This window comes from Platalea leucorodia, assembly GCF_965183815.1.
Source record: "Platalea leucorodia genome assembly, chromosome: 8".
NCBI lineage: Eukaryota > Metazoa > Chordata > Aves > Pelecaniformes > Threskiornithidae > Platalea > Platalea leucorodia.
In genome coordinates, this window is record NC_138830.1 from 18,536,946 (window position 1) to 18,561,596 (window position 24,651).

The following is a 24,651-nucleotide window of genomic DNA, read 5'->3' on the forward strand; positions in this document are numbered from 1 at the left end:
GAAAAGGTCAGTTCTGCACTCTGCAAACCAGTATCATAAAGACACGATTGCAGCCTGACCCAAAACATGAAACAGAAAAGAATCACAGTCCAGACATTGTTCAGAAAAGGCTCAACACAGTCACTGTGTCATCTAAATCAGCTCCTACACTAGTAAAGAGAAATGTAACTAATAGTAGGTGGTTTTAAAAGAATTCATCAATGTTTAGAAAAAAGGTGATTGTTGTTATTGGGGACATTTAAAGCATATAACTTCCTCTTAGGAAATCACAGAGATTTTTGTTCCTCACTAAATATTTAATCAGAACAGATAAAAAAAAAAATCTCCGCAAAATCTCCTTCAAGCCACTAGAGGATGAGTACTTCTCCATCAAAATAAATAGTTAAGCTGTAATGTAGCTTATCTAAGCCACACTAATAAGCTATTAGACTGGTAATACAATTCAAATTCTAGCAAGTGTAAATGAGGCAGACAGCTCAAATCCTTATTGAATACTAAGATTAGTAATTTGTTTATGAAAAGCTGACTATAAAATTATTTAAACCATGCATATTGGAACATTAAAAAGCATAAAAAGATACAGCATTTTGGAAAATCACTAGCTAATTAGGTAAGCATAATGTTTTCTCTTGTACAGTTAAATATTTCCTTATGAAAATGGCAATTATAATGCAAACATTCCTTATATATTCTGTAAAATGCTAGGGAAACTCATGTGATATAGTTATGCCTAATTTGACTCAGAACACCATGTTATGTCCTGATCTGTTGGTTGTGTGTGTTGACTACCTTATTTTTGTTCTCTTCTGCAAATACCATGCTACTGCATCAACAGCATTCATTATCTGATCTAGCTGTCAGTCTTGAAACCATCTTTTCCAATACTTATCTATATTGTCTTACTACTAAAAAGCCTCAGACATAGACCAGAATTCCACCAGAATTACTGAATCCCTTGAGGGTACCCAGAACAATTAAAAAATAGGGGCACTACGTAACCAGCCTGTTCCGGCATCCTGTTTGTTAGGAAGGTTGGTCAGCTGGCTAACACAATTAGCACCAGCCGGGACAAGAGCCTGAGCAAAAAGAAAGATGGGTCAGGTTAGAGAGTAGAACATCTTTTCAGATTGCCTGGTTCTGATGATTTGTTCTATAAGATGTTTAGAGAACTGGCTGAGGCTGGTTATTAACAACTGTCTTTGACAACCTGTGTGGAAGGGTGAAGCCCTAGGAGATTGGGAAAGGACAAACATTTTTGTTGAGAAGGAGGACAGAGAGAATTACAGCCCAGCTGCTTTAACATCAAATGCCACAGCAACCTGGGATATATATATAAAAGTTATTTCAGAGCACTTGGAAGATAACAAGGAGACAAGTAGCACCCTCTCTGGATTTATCAAGAACAAATCATGTCAAACCAAATTATTTTCTCGTAGAACAAGGCAACAGATCTTGTGAAGGGAACAGAACGAACAAACAGTTTTTATAACTTGACATGGGGAAGGCCTTTGGCATTGCTTTCCACAACATTCTTATAAACAAGCTTAGCAAATTTTAATAAGAATATGTTTCTTATGGTTGCAAAATTGGTTGGAAAAAAACCATACTTAAAGAACAATAGAGTAGTATTTCAGTTTCAAATTGTAAGAATGTTTTCCAAGTTCCTGGATTTCACTGAGATAGGACACTTGATAATGATCAGTAAAGAAAAGAAGACTATGAACTAGTCTGGTGAGTCCAGCAGCTTTTTTTCTTCTCAACACGTAGAGGGATCTGATGAACAAATATTAGCAGAAAAAGTAACCTTAAAGAGAAGATAACTGTACAATAAATAAACAACTTAATTCATATATATATATATATATAACCAAGATTGTTTTCTACTGTAGCACCAGAGTGCCTGTAAGCTGCAGTAAACATCGGAACCCACCGTTGCCTGGGCCCGGGGGGAAGCAAACCAGGCGGTTTCGGAGGCAGGGGCCGCCCCGCGGCCGGGCTGGCAGCCGGCGCCGCGGCAGCAGAGGGAGCCGGTGCGGCGGCGAGCGGGGCGCGGCGGCGGGCGGGACGCGGGGCCGGGGGGGGCAGCGGCCGTTCCCTGCGGCCCCCTGCGGGCGCCTAGGATCGCGTTCCGGCTGCTAGAAACCCTGACGAATTTTCAGTTCGGTTAGCATCGCCAGTTATTTCTGCCCGTGGTACAGGTTTCAGCTCTACGTGAAGTGCAAAGGTTTATAAAAAGCGTAGCACGCTGCTGCCATCAATCCTCCTGTAACCCTGCGATAGAGATGTGAAAAGTCGTTAGATTTAAATACTTCACTTTTGCAGAAGCAAATGAATAGAAGGTCAGAGAATGTGTATTATCTTCCTGCTGTGCGTTAACTGATTTACAGACCATGTGTCTTAGTTCCAGTCAGAAGCAGTAAAAAAATTCCCAAAAGACTAGCAAGATATAAATTGACTTTTAAACATCAGCCGTAGGTAACCTCAGTTGACAAAACACACAGGTTTTTTTTTTTCAATATGAAAAATGATGGGATTAATTTTTATGCTTTTCATCTGCCTCTACTTTGGTCTTAATAGAACTTTATAGTAATTATCAGCAGATTACACTTGTGAAACAGTAAATAAGAATCAAACGGTGACTTCTCCTGCACAAGGAGTTTCTCTTTCAGGGTGTTTGTCCAACCCCCGCCGGGCGCCGAGGGGCCGGGGGCTATTGCGCTGTCCTTTACGCCCGCCGCGCGAACCGGAGGCGCTGACAGATCGGGACTGCCTGCCGGGCACGTCATTAACGCGCTGCTCCCGTTTTAAAGCAGCGTGCTGGGTGCCCAGCGCCCGCCCCCGTGCCCGCACAGCCCGGCCGCCGTTCCCACGCCCGGGGGAGCCGGGGCGGGGGCGCGGCCCCGTCCGCTCCGACCCGAGCTCAGCCTGGGCTCTAGGGACGAGCTAACGCCGGCCCTGCTGCCCCCCGGCCCCTGCACGCCGCCGCGCAGCCCCGGGCCGCGGCCGCCCCGCCGGCCACCCCCTCCCGGCCCGGGCCGGGGTCGGGGCGCGCGGCGGGCGGGCGGCTGCCCCCTGCCGGGCGCGCGGCGGCGGCGGCCGGCTCCTCCCCGCCCAGTCCCCGCCCGCGCGTTGCCCGGGGAACGGGGGTAGGGAGCAGCCGGGCGGCCGCTGCCTCCATCCCCTCCTTCCCTCCCCGCCGGTGCCCGCAGCGGAGCGGCACCCGCAGCCGGACGCCCCGCCGCCATGTCCCGAGCCGCCCCGCTCCTGCTGCTGCTGCTGCTCCTCGCCCTGGCCCAGCGCCGCGCCTGCCTTCCCGGGCCGGCCACCGCCGCGCCCCCCGGCCGGGACCCCTGCCTCAGCCAGCCCTGCCGCAACAACGGCACCTGCTCGCCGGTGCCGGCCCGGGGCCCCGCCGCGCCCCGCCGCCTCCAGCTGTCTCTGCCCCAGCCTCCGGCCGCCTACAGCTGCGCCTGCCCCGCGGGGTTCACCGGCACCTCCTGCCAGGTAAGGGGCGCGCCCAGAGCGCCCCGCGCGCCCGCCTCGGCCCCTCCCGGGGCGCCCCCGCCTCGGCGCCCCCTCCCGCCAGCGTCCTTGTGCCCGTCCCTGCCCTTGGGTGTCCCCGCTCGCGCTGCGGCTGGCTCCCTCCCGTCCTCCGTCCGCCTCACCCCACCCCGTCTGCGGCCGTCTCTGCCCGCCGCGCCTCGCTCCGCACCGAGCCGTTCCGGTGCCCGTTTGCCGGCCCAGCCGCCCCGGGAGGCGCGCAGCGGCGGCCGGTGCCCGTTCCCCTGGCGGGCGGCGTTTCCCCCCCCACCCCGCCCGCGGCCGCTCCCTCCCGCCGGCTCCTCGCGCGGCAGCCGTTGGTGCCGTTAACGGCCGCCGCGGGCGGCCCCGGCTCTCCCCCGGGCTTTCCGAGGGGCTGGCAGCGCTTCGTGCCGCTGGACGCGTAAAGCGGGTGCCGGCACTGCGAGCTGGGAGCCGTGCCTTGGACTGGCTCCCGACCCGAGGGGGGAGCCGTTACCCCCGGGCGTGAAACGGACCGGCGGCCTGAAAGGGGCTCGGTTAGAGGTGAATGAGGATGGGGCTGAGCTCGGCCAGCGCCTTCCAGCTTAATCTCAGTACTATAGCCACCCCCCACCGCCCAGTTCTCGCAATTTATTTAGTATTGACTTATTTTAAGGTGGAAAGGATGGTCCTTGGAAGTGGATGCTGTACTGCATTGAATACCAATCATTAAATCGTGTCTCCAGTGGTCATTTTCATAGGTTAGGTGTGCTTGTTCCCACGTTTCAGGTGCTTCTTGGATTGATTCTGAATTCTGAAAGGTCAAAATGCTTAGAGCAGGGACAATGATCTAAAATATGGAGAGGCAGTAAGCAGTATCTTTCTAACATGCTTGGTCGTATTGGGATTTAATGTAATAATACGATCTAATTTAATTATTGTCACGTGAAGATTGTAATTTCTGTTGTCTCTAGTGTTAAGGATGAAAATCTTTGTTATCATGTTCAGAAATTCACAAAAACTTAACCCCCCACGTATTCAGACAAGGAAAAGCAGGCGCAGGGACAAAGAGGCTTGTTTCCTGCATATGTATGTGATGCTACGGGTTACTTTCTGTGACAGCAGAGTACAAAAGGCTATGTGGATTGGCAACCATTTCTTTGGATAATGCTCTCTGTTTTAAGTGGGTTTGACATAGAAGCAAATGAATTCAAGTAAATTCAGTCTGCTTTTTAGTTGTGTGTTTGGGGTTTTTTTTATTGTTCCTTGGTCATGTAGTACCTAAACTATACTGTTGAATGGATAAAAGGGATAATACATTTACTGAAGACTTAATGTGTAGGTGAGTATAAAAGTGATTGTAAAGTAGGAGCACTATGCACAGAGTTCTGCGCTTGCCTTAAAACGTCTCTCTTGATTCAGTGTAACAATGAAAGTTGAAAATATTTACACTAATAAGATTCTGTAAAATTAGAGAGATGAAAGTGGATTAAATAGATTTCTCTTTGGCTAATTTTAGCTGTTGTCCTCTTAAGAGCTTACTATGTTTCTGTCACTACAAAGAGAGAAAGAGAGCGCTGTGTGTTTGCTTCTGCATGTTGCTGTTAGACCTAAGTGTCTGAGATCCATGACTGAAAGATTAATGACCCTTTTAAAGACTTAGAAAAATGTAACACTTGCTGGCATCATACCTCCTGTGAAGTGTTGTGCCTGGGGAACTGGATTTAATTGTTTTTCTAATAAAAGAGACAGGCAATATTTTCATAGCACTTACGCTTTTTATTAACTATTAACAGGAACCTTATAGTGTCATATATTTTGTTTCTTTTTATAAAATACTGAGTAATGACACTTGCGAGGGAAACTGATAAACAAATGAATGCCACTTCTAGCTTGTCATGTTAGCAGTTGAAGTATGGATGCCAGTTAGCTATAAAAAGTTAATATGGTTTTGAAATGTAACTTTAATTAACTAGAGAGCAAGCAGGTTATTTAAAGGGGTAATATAAACACAATATATCCATAGTTGAAGTTTTGCTCATTTTATTGAAATAGGAAATAAACAAATATTGCATGAATACATTAATTCTTGTGGTGCTCTGTCATTTGGATGCTTAACAGATGCCTAATGGTTTAAACTTCTATGAAGAAAGGTAAAAACAATCATGTTTTCCAATTCAACCATAATAAATAACTGTAAGGATTTTAAATTAACTATAGGAATTTTTTTCTCATATCCCTTAAGGATTATGAGAAAACTATGGACTAAATCAGGCGATCATTGGGATATATCTAGACAGGGGGTTTTCAACTTACTTCTGTGCTTGTTATTGAACAGTTGGACTTGCAAAAGGGAATACCAAGCGCCAAAAAAAGGAACAGGAATTATTATGTTTAAATACCCAGATCATGGAGGGTAAATTTGCATTTTTGGAATTTGTGATGGAGATGGAGGTTTTTTTGGAACCTCACTTCCCTAAAAATATAGATTTACTTTTATGTTACTTGTAGTGAAGGCAACATTTCGCCAATTCCGCTCAAATGCGTTGAGATGTAGAACAAAGGAAAAATGTTCTAAATGTGCCTACAAGTCAACTGGGCACAGTGAAGTTGATAATGTAGAAGGATTGCTAACAGTCAAAGTTGGAGATTGCCCACAAATTTTGTTGCTGAAGTTTTTACTGTAACTGGTTTTGATGCACTTGACGATGTTGGTGCTGGCATGGGAAAAGTGGCAAAGAATAAAACTGACATCACATACACGAGATGATACTTCTAAAAGCCCAGAGCTTTCCTATCACCAAGTGAAGTATTTAACTTGGCTTTAAGCCAATGCCATGATCTTATGTTATAATTGCTTTAGTAACTCATTATTTATTTAACAACAAAAATTACAGGTCCTCTTAGTATATCCATGCCATGAATTATCTATGTGTATATATCTCGCATTACTTAAGGTTTGAATATACTTTGTTTTGCAGACTTCAGGCTTGTTTTGTTATGGATTTTTTGGTTTCACATTGTAGGACATGGCTTTAATTTAACTCCATTTCTTTTAATGATTGTGAATTTTTTCCCACTTCTCTTTACCATATTTCTAGTCCATGTAAAGAGGAAATAGAACTAATGTGTTGAAGTATCTGAAACTTTAATCTGAGCAAAGAAGTCACATGTATTCCCAAGGAAAGTGTACAAAAATTATAGTGAATTCAACTGCCCTTCTGCAGGAATTTGAAATTGGACAATTCTCAGCTTTACACTGAGAGAACTTGATGAAATAAATTGAAATGAACCGAGTGACAGATATTTAAGTTCCCTAAACTTTATATTCCCTAAATTTTTACTTATATTTTACTTTGAAAGGCACACTTTAACCTTTATTTCTAAAGACTAGTCTAATGACCAGTCTGTTGTTTCTAATGACATGTGTAATCCCATACAATTGTTTTTCTTGGTCAGGAAAGTTTTTATGTAAAAATTGATTTGTGTTAGTGCCTTATGAAATAATTTTAGAGGTATAAGGTACTAAATAGGAAATGAAAAATTTTATGATGGACTTGGTCATTTGCTAAAAAATACAGAATCTGAACTTAGTTAATTGCATTAAATTGCATGACATTTATTTGGTTCCATGCTAGTGCTAATTTCATTAAAAGACTATCATGTGAAGAAACATTCATCTGTTGATGTATTTTTAAATACTGTCATACATGCTTCATTTGTTTTAGTGCTTCTCTTGTTTTTGTTTTTGTTTGTGTTTTGTTGTTTATTTTTTCTTCTCTCCTTTGGTTGATAATTTTCCCTTGTTCTTTGATGCTTTTTTAATATGCTTTTACTTATTTTATAGATTGCGTCAGTAATCAAAACTAGAAAACAAGTAGTGTCCAAGCATACTGAACCAGCATTCTGACTTTGCAGCGGTTCTCTTCTATATAGTCTGATTAGTCATGACTGGATGTTCCACTTCTGAGAGTGACGTGGTAGCCACTGATGTAATAGCATTTTTGAGTTAGTATTGAAGTTATTATTTTAGTAGCAAAACAATCTCTTTGGTCTTGGGGAGGATATGTTGTGTTCACTCTAATGGCTATCTTTCCACACCTATAGCGGAAAATATTTTTAAAAATGTAATTGTGGACAGCTTATTTAAAATGGAATTCTAGAAAGGTGTAATCTGAGTTTAAAAAAGTCAAGGAAGGAACTGATATTATAAAAACTAATACAGATGGAGAGTAGTTTGTCTTTTACATTTTGTTCTTAGAATGATTCTTCCCCACCCCTTCCTGAATTTCTGCCTGATTATGTTTTTCTTCATTTTCTCCCTTTTTTGTACTTTTGAATGCCAGGTGAATTTATTCTTGTCTTTGATCATGGTATTTGAACATTTGTAGACTGTAATGCAGTGATTCAGTTTTTTGTTCTGTGCCCCCTGCTTCTGTTTTTTTACCCTGTGCTGGGGTTTTGTTTCTTTTTCTTTGAATTTATTTCTGTTCTCAATAGATTTCTGATAATGTGCTGTTTCATGCTGAATGCAGAAATCCAAGGTTAGCAAACTGCTACACAAAGGAGGATTATTGTTTCTTGACTCAATGGGCTAATACTTCAGAGTAAGTGGTACAAAATTTCATTGGCCAGGTTATTTCAGGTTGCACTGGACAGTGCTGTATAAAAGGACATCCTTTAATCTAACTCCTAAATCACCTTCATGTAAGTATCCTGATTAATTCTTCACAAGGTCCTGTTTTCTATTAAGTGCTGACATCCCTTCTGAAAGGTCTCTGAATAATCCTTGAATTAACAATGAGTTCTCTAGCTTATTTAAAATGCTATTTTTTCCATTCTGTACTCATTAATGAAGGGTATATACTTAGATTATGTGGTTATTGTGATGCAAGTGTTTTGTTACGTGACCCTTCTGTTTGCTCTTTTATCTTTAATAAGAGTAAATTGTATAGTTAGCAGATGCCCTGGAGGTTTCTTGTTTTATTTGGATGTAGTTTAGCTTGAGTTCTGAGGTACCATGTCATTTCCTGCTGATTAACTCTGCTAACGCTTGCAGTGCTTTAAAGTTGCAGAATTTAAATATTTGTGCTGATGCATGTACTATGTGTGAGAAGAGGCTGCAAGAGCTTGGTTTGTTTTTCTTGGAGAAGAGGAGGCTAAGGGGGAACTAAGTGCCATCCTAAACTACCTAATGAGTGGTCATAGAGAGATGGAGCAAGACTTTTCTTAAACGTGGTCAGTGAAAGGACGAGAGGTGACACATGTTATAGTAGGGGAAGTTCCAGTTAAATCTAAGGAAAAAGTTCATCACAATGATGGTGGTCAAACACTGGAACAGGCACTTAGAACAATTGTGGGATCTCCGTCCTTGGAGATTCGGGGCTTGAGTGGCCAGGACCCCAAGCACCTTGGCTTAGCATTAGCCTTGGCCTGCGCAGGGGTTGGACCAGAGAACTCCCTCAGGTCCCTTCCAGCCTAAACCATTCTATGATTCTGTTCTGTGATTCTGTATATACACACACCTGTATGTGTGTGTGTATATATCTATATATATACCCCCCCCCCCCCCCCCCCCCCCCCCCCCCCGATTTTGTATTTGCCTGTTACTCTTGATTTGTTCCTGCCTCCCCTTTGCTGGATATTCTGCTAAATTATTTTCATGTTATTATACATATACGTTTTACATCAAGTTTAGTCTACCTGGAAGCTGACAAACTTGTGTGCAGTGCAAGCAGGAGTCCTAAGATGGCAATATTATTATTAGATAAGATATCTGAAAAATTATTAATTTCAAGCCACTTTGTTTACATCTCCTTTAGTCACAAATTAGTATACTCACATTTCATAGTCATTGTTGAGGCTTTTTCTTCAAGTAACAATTGTATGCCCCACAGGACTGATGGGTATTACTTGTTCTCTGTGAGTTTTTGTGATCTGTAAATGAAGTGTTGTTCAGGTGCCCCATGAACTTTGATCTCCCTGGTTGCAAGGGAACTGATGAAGTTCTGCAGTATGGCGATGTGAGGTACCAAATATGGGGAATGTTAGCTCAGAATAAATGAATGTGAAAAATTGTTTCTCCACCCAATTTATTTTAGCTGTTATAACATCTGTTTTCTCTAAGTGTAGTAGAAATATATTTCTAGTCAGAAATTTAAGCTGTTCAAATTAGCATCTTGCCTTGAAGCATTTCATGTGAAAATTTGTGAGCGAGAGAACTATAGTTCAGCAATTTCCAAAGCAGTCAATAAAGAACTGTGCTGTGATTTTTGTCATAGGTCTAAACAAATTATTCTGAATTTCTGTAGATTAATACTGGAATAATGTAATAACCCAAACCATCTCAATTATATAAGTGGTTATTATTTGGGTATCATCTGCACACTGACCTTTGTGAAACTTTGTATTCTCTCTTTCAATGTCTTGAAATACTCCCTTTCAATCTGTTCAAAATAGTTCTTTTTAAATACTAGTTAGGTCATTACATAGTGCAAATTACTTGGTATTCCATCATACAAATGAAAGTTTTAAGTGTTGGTTTTACTTATTTTTTGTGATTAAAGATTGCAGAGAGACAGATCAGGTGTAAAATAACTGAATAGTAGAAGATATGCTATACTAAGATGCTTCAGCTTTTTGATATGTCATATTTCATTGCAGTTTATGTTCTTTGATCTGAGAGAATTACTTTGCAATATCTGTTTAAAAACTAGTGTTTTACTTTCCTTTGAAATACCCAGCTTTATGTTGTCATTTGTATACATGTAGCTCTGGAAATCCTCTTTAGTGGAGCAGGTTCCCAATGTACAAGGAGAATACCTTATCTTGAATACAAGGTAAGAAACAGCATAATATGGACAGGAAAGCAAATAAACAAGAATGTTGCTTAAAATACTGGAATTATACGACTTGATTCAGTATTACAGAAGGTAGAAATGCTCCCGTGTTTTTGAGGGCTCTCACAGAATCTTCTATGTACTGCCTTTCTGAGAAGTACTTGCTTGAGGTCAATAATTTCAGAGGTGGCATTTAGCAGGATTTCAGCCTGATCATCTGATCATGAGACCAGAAATATTAGAAGATGATGCAAGAAATTCCATTTTAATAGGCAGACATGAGTCTATGAAAATAGTGTCCACTTAACACTTAACCCTAAACATAGGTTGGTAGGGTTTTTTGTTTGTTTGTTTGGGTTTTTTGTTTGTTTTTGTACTTACTCTCATAGCTCACTCTGTTCTTGTTAAATATCAAGTCCTTCATTTATTCCTAGTAACTCTTTTTGGCTGTGATACATTTGTGTTTTAATGAATCCCAAAGATTAATTGCATGGAAAACATAACTTTACTAGTTCTTATTTTCTGTCTTTCAATTTAATTGAATTTCCTTGTTGTATTTTTTCCCCCTTTTAAAAGTGAGTTATTCTACTCTTCCCTCCCGGTGAATGTGGTGAATATTGTTTTTCTTTTCTGCAACGTCCTGTCTGAGTTGAACAGATTGAGCTAATAACAATATTCCTGTTGGCTGCTGGTTAATCTAAATATAGTCTGTTTTGTATAATGCTAAATCCCATTTTTTATGTATGCTGAGAGGTTACCTGTTCTTTTGACAACTGCATTAGCAGGAAGGCTTCAATAATGTCCACTTTTTTTTTTTTTTTTTTAATTTTTCATTCATATAGGTGAACTGAGCTCAGTAACCTACCTAGAGGTGTCTGATTGTTGTGTGGTGATCCCAAAATGAAAGTATCCATATTTAAAGTGCATCCATGTCAATGGAAAGCACTGTGTTTGGCAAGAGTAGGATTAATTTTATTAAAATTTTCTTAGTGGCATTTGGGTCAAAATCTGCAGGTAAAAGCAATTTAGTATGTGCGTTTGACATTGTAGAGCATAATTTATTAAGAGTCTTTAATTAGTTCTCTGTTTTTTAAGCAGAAAAATAGTATTGTTCAACTTGTTTCTGTGTGGTTTTGTCAATTTATATTTTACAGGAATAATGTAAACACTGAAAGAAATGTCCTCTGGGGAGAAAGTTGTCACTCATCGATATGAGCTACACAAAACATAGATTATAATTGTATTACTAGGAAAAAGATCTTAAATTGCAATACAATTGTTGCGGTTTTCCAACAGTTTTGTAACAGTGGAAATGCACATCAAGATAAACATTGAGAAAAATCATGTTTGCTTGATAAGAAAACTCTTTAATTTGTTCTATTGGTTACAAAGAAGCACTCTGGTATGCAAAAGCTGATTTATATGCCACATATGTAACCTGTTTGAGTTCAGCAACACATATCACTGCCCTGTATTATTTTTCAAGTTTGCCTTGGTTTATTTTACAGTGATAGAGACCATAGTAAGTGTAACAATTATGCTGTATTATTTAGTATTATATTCTGCTGTCAACCTGAAAAAATAGCTGTCAACTCTGTAGAGAAAGATCTGAAAGCGATACCTTGTGACTAGGAACGGGAATATCAGGGCTTGGTGCTTGGAATTCTCACTGCCTTGCTGAGTCATGTTGGGCAAAACTCTTAACACCTTCTTACTTGGATTTCTCCTTTATAAATGCAGATAATTCTGGGTGTTCAAAAGGTTAATTTGTGAATGCATATGAAGGCTTTAAGAATGTTGAGTGAAAAGCACTTTATAAGGAAGCATCATATTGAAATGCCAGATTCTGAATTACATGTCGGTGGCCTATCAGAATATATTTAACTTAAGAGGAAAAAAGCCTTCTTATTAAAAAAAAAAAACAAAACAAAAATCAACCATTTAGAGTACTTTTTTAACTGGCAAATATTCAGGCTAGCAGTTCTACAGATTAATTTAGCTTTGTAATGTTCTTTCCTGCTGGAAGAGGGGCAATAGATCAGTGAATGATCAGTATTTCAAAGACTTCTGTAGCAAAGGTGTTTGTGAACAAGGTGCTCTTGAATAAGGTAAGAACAGGATTCAATTTGACTGTGAAAGTAGGGTTGTTAGACTGAGATAAGGTCACTGAATGTTAATGATTTTGGGAACTTTGTTGTACTTTATGCATTAGTTACAACAGCAAACGTATTGTCAGTTTGAGAAGACTTTTGGCTATCTGCAGGAACAGTAGCTGTAAAAAGAGTAACAAGATATGATTCCTTTTATTTACAATGAGCTTCATTTTCAGTCTAGATTGCCTTTATGTCGTCCTTTGTGCTGGACCTAATAAAGCTGAAGCTTGTTGTTGACGAATGCATGAGAGAAGGAATAATTTCAGCTAACCATGCATATTCTAAATAAACTGATTATTTGGGAGGAAGACCCATATGTTCTGGTGGTGGTTGAATAATCCTCACTGAACCTGGGTGCTCAAAATGCAAATAATTAAAAAATGTACAGATAATGTCACAAGAGAACAGAAGCTGTTTTAGAATGCTGTTCCCTTGTATGAATGAATAGTACTTAATCCCCTGACATCAAGTTCAGGCAACTTTGCTTACAAGATACAGAGGGCAGAAATAGATATGACCAAGAGAAAGGGCAGCAGAAATGATTAATAGATGTGGAAAGATTTGCATAACCTGGGAGAAACAACTTGTTCACTTTTATACAGAGACAAACAAGAAGAGTCTGAATAAAGGTAATCTTGTGACAAGGAAAATGCTTTAAAAAAACCAACAGGAATGAGACAGTTAAATTCTTCTGGGCATCAGGTAGTCATCAACTAATATGGTTAAGGAAAATATATGGACAATTTTCTGTTATTTTCCAGACCTGGTATGTTACTGTGATCTTCCTTTGAAGTATTTGGTAGTGGTGTTTGTCAATAAGGACACTATGGAACACCAAGGTTGTGTTCTTGTATGTAGGGATCTGAGAAACTTTCTCATTTGAGTACACTTTTCAATTTCAGTGAGTTGTTACATGAGGTTTACTGACATAGGTAGGGTCTGTAAGCCCAGATACTTGATTAATTCTTTTTAAGGCTACAGTGTACTGTGTGATGATGGCATATGTGACAACTGAAAAAAATGGTGTTGAGTCCCCTGGGAAATTAACATGTTTAATTGAAGGAAGGACAAATTGACTTAATTTACATAACTGTAATAGGACTCTAATGTTAAAATTTGGCTAACTATTGCCTCTTAAAAGTAATGGAAAGGTACTGGGTTGATGTTACAGAAATTCTTTATAATCTTTCTGACTGTGGAGGGGGATCTGGCTTGTATAAAGCATGCTAAAAATTTGGAGCACCTTCTGTAGAAGGGCTGCTTGAGACTCCACTAGGACATCCTTTAAAGGTGAAGTAAACTCATAGTAATTTTTTTGTCTATAAAAATAATAAATGTAAGTTTAGAACTAGTTATTTCAGTAACCATTTGAGCTTGGGTTTCTTGGTGCTCCTGAAATGTAGCAAAGAAATTCTCTAAGGTGAATGAATGCAGGAGCAAGGTCAGCTGTGCCACTTGCTTCCAAAACACCTTTCTCCCCAATTAAACAGCTTCCCTTGCAACACCAAATTTTACCTCTTTCTGCATATAAGCGAGAAAGGATGATTTAATAGTTACAGTGATTCTGCCTTTTCACAAAGACCTGCTTAAGAACAGTGTGACAGATTTATCAGTTACAGGTATGCCCTCTGATAATCAAGTCCTGCTAGCAGTAGCATGTAGCAAACTGGGGTATGGGCCAAAACCTCACTATATTTGATTTAGGAATATGGATGATTTTCTGTTAGCATTACATATTAGTGAGTGAGTGATTTAATGATATTTTATGTTTATATGAGATCATTGGTTGAAGGATACTCTGGAATGACAGCTGTGCTAGCACACCTTATTGTGTAACTGACATATAGCAAACACAAGTGTAGCACCGTGGTTGATTTCTGCATGATGTATATACTTTTCACTTTGTAATCAGTACTGCAGCAGCTACCAACTTGGGATTTCTAGTTCTGAGGACGACATTTTTCTTTTTCAAAATACACTTACATCCAGTTCTATTCTGTATTCTCAGGTTTTCTAAGCTCCTTGCCTAGGGTGTGAAAGTAGACCCCACTTGGAGGTGGGTCCTTTACTGCAAGCAGCTACTGAGCCCTGAGAGCTGCTGGCTGGTAGAAGTTCTTTCAAGCTCCTTGACACTAAGCAGGGCAGTTCTGCGAAGCTGAGAAGTCTTCAGAGCTTCAAGTTACCCTGGCAGTCTTATGGCTTTTAAATTCTTTTCTGTGACTTTGAGAGCAGGGCTGCAGCTCAGGGCTTCAGGTGCTGTGTTCCCAGATCTTTGAGCAGAGCATTAGTGCTGCAGTAGAGAGGGTAGCGTCACCAGAAAGCTTCCATCAGAAACATATCCATGATTTGGCCTCCTCAGATCAAAGGTGCCAGCACAAAACTCCTTATATCCAATGAACTGGCTTTTTCCAATAAACGCTACGTTCAGTCAGAAGTTTCTACCAACTCTAAGAAGTGTGGTACAGTGGTGTCTAGTGGGAAAAGTTCCCTTGTATTTAGTTGTGTATTGATTTAGATGTTAACGTTGCCATTATCTAATCTAATTTTGGAGATAATTATAAAACTTAAGAGTATCAGTTGTTGATCTGCACAGTTTATTCTTCCTGTCATTTAGCAATAACATAGATGAGGTTCTCTATGTTTTTCAAGGGAATTGTAAAGGTGTTAGATTGATTTTGGAAAACTTCAATATATGGATGCATAAAAGCAAGACTGCAAAGATCTGGGCATAGATTTGCTACCTATGTTGTTATGTTCATGCTATTAATGCTATTAGAGTTAATGCTACACTAAATAAAGTTGGATTGAGATGGTTTATGTATGTTTACTGTGTGGTACATCTGTGTAAGTATGTCCACATAGGTAGGTGTCTTAAAGTAGCTGATGCTCTGCAAGCTCATCTCCTGTTTTATCCTGTAGTAACTTGCTGATGTGCCTGTATGTTTATGGAAATAAACATCAGTGAAACTAATTCCTAAGACCTAAAAATGCTGCCACTTGGAAGTGCAATGAACAACAAGTCATCTTTTTGACAGAGCTGAAATGATGTAGGTTTTGTGTATTTCTGATGTTAGAATCTGTGGTTTACTTCATTCAATAAAACAGTTACTTTTTCCATACTATCTCTATATCCAAAGCATCTTCCTTTTTCATTGCACCAAGTTGGTTTTTGTCCTATAAATCTCAAGCTACCTTAATAATCCAGCTGGTTTTCAGTTACTGACCTTCACTGTTCTTTTCTGTCCCTGTTTTTTTTTTTGTCTTTGTCTTCCCGGTGTATTAACAAAAATTGTCACATGGGAAAGTTGCTGATGGAGCTTGTATCCCTTATTTTAGGATAATTTACTTACTTTCTTTCTAAAGACAATAGTGGCAAACCCAGAGGAAACAAAAGTTGATGTAGGATGTTTCAGCGCAGAAACTGATTTGGTTGCAGTCATTGAATTGCGGGCTGAGCAGAATAATAAGTCATTCATAGTCCCTTTAGACCTCATGAAATAAGTGGGATGAAGAAGAGTATAGAATATGATGCTGTGTGTTTGCATTTCTTTACTTAAGACATGAAATACAGGCAGCGTCAGGGAAAAAAGGACAAAAGTTAAAATTTATGGGTTGACTATTAAGCTTGTATAACAGATAAGCTGAAATATTTACCGTAGATATTCATAATAGAATGAGGAAATCAATACATTCAGGCTTAATCACAGAGCACTTGTGGCTGTATTCTGGAATTTGGCAGTTATAGCAGCTTTGATTTAATGTACAAAATGTACTCTCAGCAAGGGAAGTGTGCATTGCTGTGTTTGCTAGTTTGGAATGGAAGAACTGGGTTGGGGTCCTAGTTTCTCATCCACATCTAGCAGTGCTGCTCCTGAACCACCAAGCTGCCCTTGCCTTTGACCTTTGCAGTGTTTGGAATAATTTTGAGGATACTAGCTAGATGAGTAAATAGATACAATGAGCAACCATTAGAAGGCAATCTATTTGAAATAATTTCTACATATGTTTTCCTGGTTTTGTTCTACCTTTATAAGAATAACATCTGTTCAATTCCCAGTTCATTCGGTGCTTAGGCATCTGTTCAATGCCTAACATTTTTTTCACTGTAGTTGCAGGAATGTAATTTCTGTAGCTTCTGTTGATGTCTTTTAACTGAGTTGCATAAATAAAGTTAACTTCTAAAAGTGGTGTTTTTTTTTTTTTTTTTTTTTTTTTTAAGACAAAAAGGATTCAGATGCTGAAAAAGCCTGATAGCTTCTTTTCTTACTTGAATTGCATTTCAATGGCATTGTGGGATTTTCACTTCACTACTGACAGTTCTTTAGGTATAAGTAAAACGATAGTTGGTTTGAATTTTCCATGTCTCAGCTAGCTGAATTCACATAATGTATCTCAGACAATTTGACTGTTGGCCTTTTCAGCACCTGCCTGTATTCCAGGTCTGAATAAATGCATTAATGATGCTGCATAGTGTTCCAGGTATCTTTCTCAGTCTTATGGGTATGAAAGGATTATGAATTTCTGTATGCCTATTAGGTACCATTGTTCAAGTGGATTCAGCAACCCAAATTATTTTTACAGTCATCTGTATGGATTTCTAAATTTTACTTCCTCTTAAAACAGCATTGTTCTGTAATACAGAAGCAGACATAGTTATACATCTGCCATAGGATTTCACAAGAACAGAAATAGTAAGAACTAATTTTTGGCATCAAGGTATGAATCGGCATGTAAAAGAAGCAGATAGGTTAGAGAAAAAATAATTAATTTTCATTGCTGATGACTTTCCAAATATAATAATGGTATTTTATTCTCCTTTGCTTTTTTCTGTAGTAAATGGGATTTGCATTTCCATAGTGAATGCCAGAGAACTAACTAGAGTGATCCAGTTAGTTTTCATTTACTCCTATTAGACAAATTATGGACTTTCCGTAGGTAGAAATATTACTACTCAGCAGTAGTAATTACAGCAGTGACTTAACACTGTTAGAAATATTTTCCAACTTTTCAGTTCTGAAGGATTTAGCAAAACGCTAAGCACTTGACAAATTTAGTAGATTTCCCTACCTTTGACTAACTTCTTAAACCTTCCCAATTTTAAGTAATGCTGTTATTTCAGAATGGTTTTTAGATCTTTGTAATTTTTAGATCTTATTTCCACTTTGGCCAATAACTAATGTAGAAGTTGCACACCTTTTTGGTAAGGTCATAGTGCATAGTCCTCCGCATCAATTTGGTAGTGCAAGGGGATTGCATCTATTCTTATTCCAGATCAAATAAGATGATTCTTCTAGAAAACAAGTTGTTTCTCCAAAATTCCTTTCTGTGAAATATGCTGGAGTTCAGTCTTTATCGTTCTTCACTGCCAATAACTTTTCCTTTTATTGATCAGATTGGGTTTCTGAGGAACTAAGGCCTTTAATGAGTTTTTCCAGATGTGTTTGCAGCTTGGTAATCGTTCTACTGTTTCTGTTTTCTTCTGGAAAAGTATTTCTGGAGCAAGTAGATGGCTCGTATCACCAAATTAGCTGAGGAGGATGGCTCATACAGGAGAGTGGGAATTGTACCTTCAATTCCTATGGAGCACAGAGGCATCATTGTGAACAAATTTGTTTTCAATATTTTACTGTTAAAGTAAAAATGCTTTGTGGAAAATCAGATGACAAATGTACTGTGCATCTCTTACTAGTGTCGCGATTCAGCTTCTTGCTCTGTTTTAACTAACTAGAACATATAGCAACTTCCTTCTCTTTCTATACTTGAGATAACTCAGTGTACCTTGGTAGTATAAGCAAAATCTGAGATTCGATTTTTGTATGGTTTTTGGAATAGATCTTCAATAACTGTTGAAGCTGTGTAACAGTAACTTCTTTCTAGCAACATTTTAAATAATTACAATGATACATTTGAGCTTAACAATTGTACTAGGCTCCCATCATTAATGTGTATATATAAATACACTAAAAACAATGAGCCAACTGTGGCTTAATTTTTTGACAGTGGGTAGTGGTGCTGCTGACATTTTTAAAGAAGGTTATTTCTCATTAACAATCAGTTATGCCCAGGTTGTCCAGGTACTCTGAAATGACTTGATTTCAGCAGTGCAGCTCAGAGGCCTTGCTCTGAAACCTTGAGTCATTTGCTGTGCTGTGCTGTATAGATGTGATAAGCACAGTTTGTCCTAGCTACCCTTGTCTTTTATGCTTTCACTGTGCATTGTTATAGGGTGAGTTCTAAGTCTGATTCTATGTGAGGATAGAAGAATTGATATGTGAAGATAGAAGATTTTGATATATTTGAGATGAATGAAGGAAGAAAGACATAAGAGTCTGTTTTGCAGCCATATTTAAATACATAATTAAAGATTGTTTCCATTGCTTTCAGCTGATTGTGGATTGGAACAATAGTCTGCAATAGTGATCGATATCTGCAAGATCACATTATTGGTCAATTCATATAAAATAGTTCTGGCTACAAATAATTAATAGATTTAGGAAAAAATTCTGCCCCCACCCTGCTTTTTCTTCCTTGCCTCCTGTCTGATCTTTTAACATTGTCTTTTTGATCTAAAGGTTTGGAAACTTAGTATTGCAAGGCTTGGCTTATAATCTGCCCCTAGAAGGTTTCTCAAAATTGTCTTCAACATCAAAAGTTTCTGTATCTCTATAATGTTGGGGAAAAAAAAAAAATGTTCACACTTCACTCTGCAAATCTCCTGATATTATAAGAAAAATGTAGATCTTCAGACCACAAAATGGTCTCTGTAATTTTAATTTCAAATATAGTACTAACTTTCTTGTACAATTTAACAATATGGTGACATTTTAGAGCTCATAGAGATGCTCTTCAGAGCTGATAAGTACTATCATTTTTCCCTGCTGATACTAATTTACTTCCATTATAGTCCATTTCAGATTTATTCTAGAAGTTTTTTAGTTTATGATCTAGCAGTCTAGTGGATTTTGGTCCTGTATTTAGCTGTGGCAAGGTCTTAGTTTGGTCCCCCTTTTATTTTCACTTTTCCCACTTCATCACAGGATGTTATTCTAGTGAATTGTTTATCTAGTTTGTCTTAATTTCTGTGGAGTGGTTCTGTGTCCCTGGAAATGTTCCCTTGTGTAGACTCTGCACTTCTGGAATGCTGAGTAATGGTTAAAACTCTTCTTATTGTAATGAAACATTTTCCCTCTATAGTAACAAACACATCAAATGCACGTTTTATTTTTTATTTTATTGCTGGTTTTTATTTGTGCACCTGTGACAACGCAAAGGGTCTGCTTTCTTCTACAGGTTAATTTGTTTAACGTCTTTCTTTCCTTGTATGTGTTTTGGGGGAAGGGAATTGTGTACAGAAGGGATGAAACTGGAATGGGACATCTTTGGACAAAATCTTTCTTCTGCTAGTAGTCATTTTCCATTATCTTTATTATTGGGGAAATAGCATACTCCACAAGGAAGAAAACTCCAGGGTACTGATGACGATCATGTGGAGTCACCTACATTTGTCTGTGTAGCGCTGAGCTTTATTTAGAATGGCTAATGCTGATCAGGAGCTAACAAAGCTCCTGATTCCCTGCCAGCTCCATGCACAATTACTCTGGTCCCTGGAGTGTGGTGCTGAGGCACTGCAGCTGACTAGTAATGCAGCATCATGCCAGAATTAACCCTGCTGAGCCAGCTGCAATGTTTTCCCCATCTGTAGTCTGCTTATTTTCCACCCTGAAAAATCTGCTAACAACTGAAAGTCGAATGTAGTCATCAATTTGTCCACATGAAATTCCTCTTATTTTGTATGAATGTGAACCAGTTCTAATTTTATGTCCTGGGAGATTTCACAGAATGCTTTTTATTAATTGCAGTAACCTACAGATGCAGAAATCTTTTTTTCTGCTCGTTGTTCCCTGGCTGCCAGGTCAGCTCACTATAAAGTTTGATGCACATCCAGCCTTCTCCCAGCTGATTGCCTACAAATTATAAAAGTCAATATTTGAATGTCAGTAAATCACCTTTTCTGGTCTTGGTTGAAGTCAAGAATTTTTTCTCGGGATTTGGGTTTTGCAAATAGTAAATGGAATTTTTGGACATAAGAATCCATAGTTGTGTCTGTTTCTCCTTGCCCTCCTGGATCCCGTGCCATCATTGATTTCTGTAACTTGGTCTGCTGCACAGAATGAGCCTTCTCCAGGAGACTGTCCTTACAGATCATGTGTGCATCATCTAGAAAAGAAGTCGGTCTTGGTGTGCGACTGCTCTAGCAGCTTCACTGTTGGTAGATCAGAGACACGGTGTTTATGGAAAAGGTAGATCTTCAATTCTCCATTCCTCTGCAATTAAAATTATTGCAGGTATCTGGATTGTTGAAGTGTTTTGGAATAAGAATTTTGAATCAGCTCTGAAAGCTATCATATAGATTCACAAGGTGTATCTTAGCATTTGTTTATTAATTAACAAATTAGAAATGCCTCACAACTTTTGAACAAAACATGCAAAATTTAGGAATCAGAGTATGTATATGTAAGATGTAACTAATTAGACAAACAACTTCATATAGGTATAATGGGTCTGCCTTGACAACAAAAGGTTTTGAACTTGATGTAATAGCTGTAGTAATAAAAAAAAAATTCTTAATGGTTATCAGCCACTGAATGTCAGCTCTTCTTTATGAAAACATATTAAAACTAGAAGTTAAAAATACAATTCAGCACATTTTTAAAACCATGGTTTCATAATTGTAGAGTTTTGCAACTGATGTCTTTTGATTTAGAATGTCTGTACATCAGTTGCTGTCATGGCAATGTGTCTTGGACTACTTTGACAGGACCTCCTACTTCACTTTCTATGTTAGTTTGGTCTTTTGTCCAGCTGGTAAGACAGGTAAAAGTGGCCATTAATATCAGTTTTGAGGCTGCCACCCTGATAGACTTTTAGGTGTCTATCTGGCAAAATTACCCTCACATTTCAATAACTTTTAAGTGTCTATGTCATTGTGCTAAAGTATGTCCTACTCATTAAAGGTCTTTGTCTTCTTAAAATTAACCTAAAAAATTCAGGATTCATTCTGAATATGGGTAGCTAATTATTTACAAGTACTTCTGTTTATCTGGCTTCTAAAATTTAAATGATAGTATTAAATAAATCTGTTATTGCATTACAGCGAGAAGCACTAAATGAAAAGCATTGTTCAGTTTATCTTGAATCATAATTAAACTCTGTTCCTTAGAAATTCAGAATAATCTTATTCCTGTAATAAGCATACTATTTTATCCATTTTTTCTATTTTCTGCATATATGTAATTCTGAAAACCAAAGTATTTCTTTCGCTGTTGGAAATAGATCCATATGGTGATAAAAAGGGACAAAACCAATTGGATTTTTCCAAAGAAATCCTTCTGCACTGGACAAATAAATAACGGACACTGTTTATTCTTGTCTTACACCAGTTTTCTTTGGGAAAATTATTGGTACTGTCTCAACTGAATGGTTGAATGCTTAGTTGATTTTTTAGGAACAAAATAAACTTTCTCACTTGTAATTCATCATTTGGGAGAACTGCTTATAAATACTCTGGTTATATTGCTGTCCATAAAGTAACTGTTCTTTCAGTTTTAAAATATGCTTAAAAAAAGCATTAATTTCATATTGATAGCCCAAAAGTATAAATGTGATGCCTTGTTTGTAGGTGTATTTTAAACCCTCTGATCAAAGGAATGTTGAAAAGTAAGTTTTACATGCTTGCTTTATTTCAGAAGACAGACTGCACGATTTCAAACTGCGTAAGTCCAGCTGAGAATCATTGCTTTATTTCAGTAGATTTTCCTGGGTTCTGAAAGAACGGAAACTAATCAGCACCTCTGGGTCTTAATTGTCTGAATCATCCATGCATTAACCACTGCACATGCAAAGCAATTAAATGCTATCAGTGTGAAGTTTGTTTATACAGCTTCGTTGTAAGATCCGGAGAAGAACCTAAAATAGTAAAGTCTAATAATAGAAAGACTTAATAATGTGGAACAGTTCTTTACGCAGAGGGATTCCCAAACTGCACACAGATCTTTTGGTATTGCATAAGATAACTGCTAAATCCTAATATTGAACAGGCTCCCATCACTTTTTGTAGACTCACCTTTATTCAAAATTTAGTTAGGCTGTGGTCCTTGGTGCTCCTCAGACATGGCAGAAGCACCAGTCCTGCCTAAGCTCTCTGAAGTAGAACTCTTACCAGCCTGGTTTGCAGCAGACGTTTAGTTGATTCAACAGCAAATGAATTTCCATGGTTGAATCTGTCACCTATCAGCAAAGAGGATCCAAGACAAAAATTCCACTGATAATGGTTGGAAAATGAACTCTTCCCATCATCAGGAGAGAATTACGGCGTTAAGAGCGCTATCAATTCTGCACCTATTGTGCGTGCGAGCGCCAGCCGGGCTGCCTGGTCCTGTTGCCTGTGTCCTTCAGCCTAGGCAAGGCCGCTCGTTGCTAAGCGACTGTGGGTGAAGTCCTCTAACCTTGGCCTGCTGCTGCTGCACAGCTACTGTCCCCGGGGAGCTGGAGAATCAGTGGGGATAAAAATACCTCGCTGATTGTAATAATTCTATGATTCTCAAAAGGTCTCAGTCTAGGAAATATTTTCATCAGTAGACACAAATTCTCATTGTATTGATTCAATGCCATCTGCACACTTTCTTTCCAGTATCCTGAAATATCCTTACCGCATTATTTGCATTTTACAGCTGTTTGAGATGTGCACAATTAGTAAAGCAAATTTGATGTGGCCTCTTATTTTAAAATAAACCGGAAAAAGTTTTATAAAATTAGGAAATTTGGAGTTAGACCTGAGGGCTTCCTAATTTGTCTGTGCATAGGAGGAAACAAGTGGTTTTTTGCCAAGTTTCTTTAATTGTAAAAACCTTAACAATAGGTCATTCGGATATTGCTGCATGCAGGGAAAGAAAAAAATATTATTTTCCTTTTACAAATGGGTGAATGATTGAGATTTCAAATGTCTAACCATTTAATCTTCAATCTGACAATTTCAGCAATGACAAGTTTTTGGCATATGCTTGATTCTGCACAGAGATAGTTTATTTCAATCTTCCCGTCTGATGATCTCTTGCAGCAAAGAAAGGAAGATGGAATGAAGAAAGGAGAAAGAGAGGGAAGTTCACTTACATAAAGGGCTTACTTTACTTACTATGGTGTTACTGCAACAGATGATAGCAGTCAAGTTAGACAAGGAAGAAATGTTAGTTTAAGAAGTCATATTGACAGCTAAAACTCAAACCATTGATTAATTTCTGCAACGGTAGCTTGGATGTGTCTCTGTATCTGTGTTCAAAAAAGGTAAAAGCCGTTTACTTTGTATTCAGACTTACCTTTATGAAATGAGATAAACAATTTTAAAAAATAAACAAGCTTACTTTTTAGCCGCTGCCAAAAGTATATGTACCAATACACTCTACATTATCTTTCTTAAATTGAAACAATGTATGTCTTGCATCAATTATAACATTAATTCTGTGGCCTGTTCTTGTTTGCCTATCTGACAGATACGTACTTTTTGGTCTCCCTACCTTGTGACTAGAGGGCTAAGCTGTAATTTTTTTAACTCTACTCACTGAACATGGATGAAGCATTCTAAAGTGATATGACACACAGTTCAGATGAGGAAGTTATTCTTAATCATAAATAATATTACCAATTAAGAAATAATATAAAAACGGGACATCGGGGTGGGGGGAAGGTGTTGCATTACTTACAGTTTCAAGGTGTTATGGTCAAAGTGTATTATGACTGTCTGTCTTCTTTTGTGCCAGTGTAGTGGCACAGTATAGTGTCACTTCTGATATCTCCTACCTTGAATGATTTTTGGGATTTTGTTTGTTCCATATCTAAGATGGTGTCTGGTGGTAATTCCTCATTAGTCTCAGTTTGTTTCTGGATTTGCTTATCCACTTTAATAATACTTCTCAATCTTGCTCCATGTTTTATAACAAATAAAAAATGCTAAGAAACATTCATTGCTTAGTATTATAGTAATGATGATACTTGTAACAATTCTAGAAGTATATTATTTTACTCATCTCTTTCTGCCCCCAGAAGTATTTGACTCTCCTTTTTGTAATACATGCCTCAATGTTATTGAGGTAGTAAAATTAACT

At 38.6% G+C, this 24,651-nt stretch overlaps 1 protein-coding gene across 1 annotated transcript in view; it reads left to right on the forward strand.

Moving 5' to 3' along the window:
• Positions 1 to 3,243: 3,243 nt before the first annotated feature.
• Positions 3,244 to 24,651, forward strand: part of DNER (delta/notch like EGF repeat containing) — a gene marked incomplete at both ends in the record, with an annotated part of 135,224 nt that continues 113,816 nt past the window's right edge. Inside the window, one exon of the mRNA XM_082319371.1 lies at positions 3,244 to 3,504. Coding sequence (XP_082175497.1) covers positions 3,244 to 3,504 — 261 coding nt within the window. The remainder of the gene's footprint in view (positions 3,505 to 24,651) is intronic.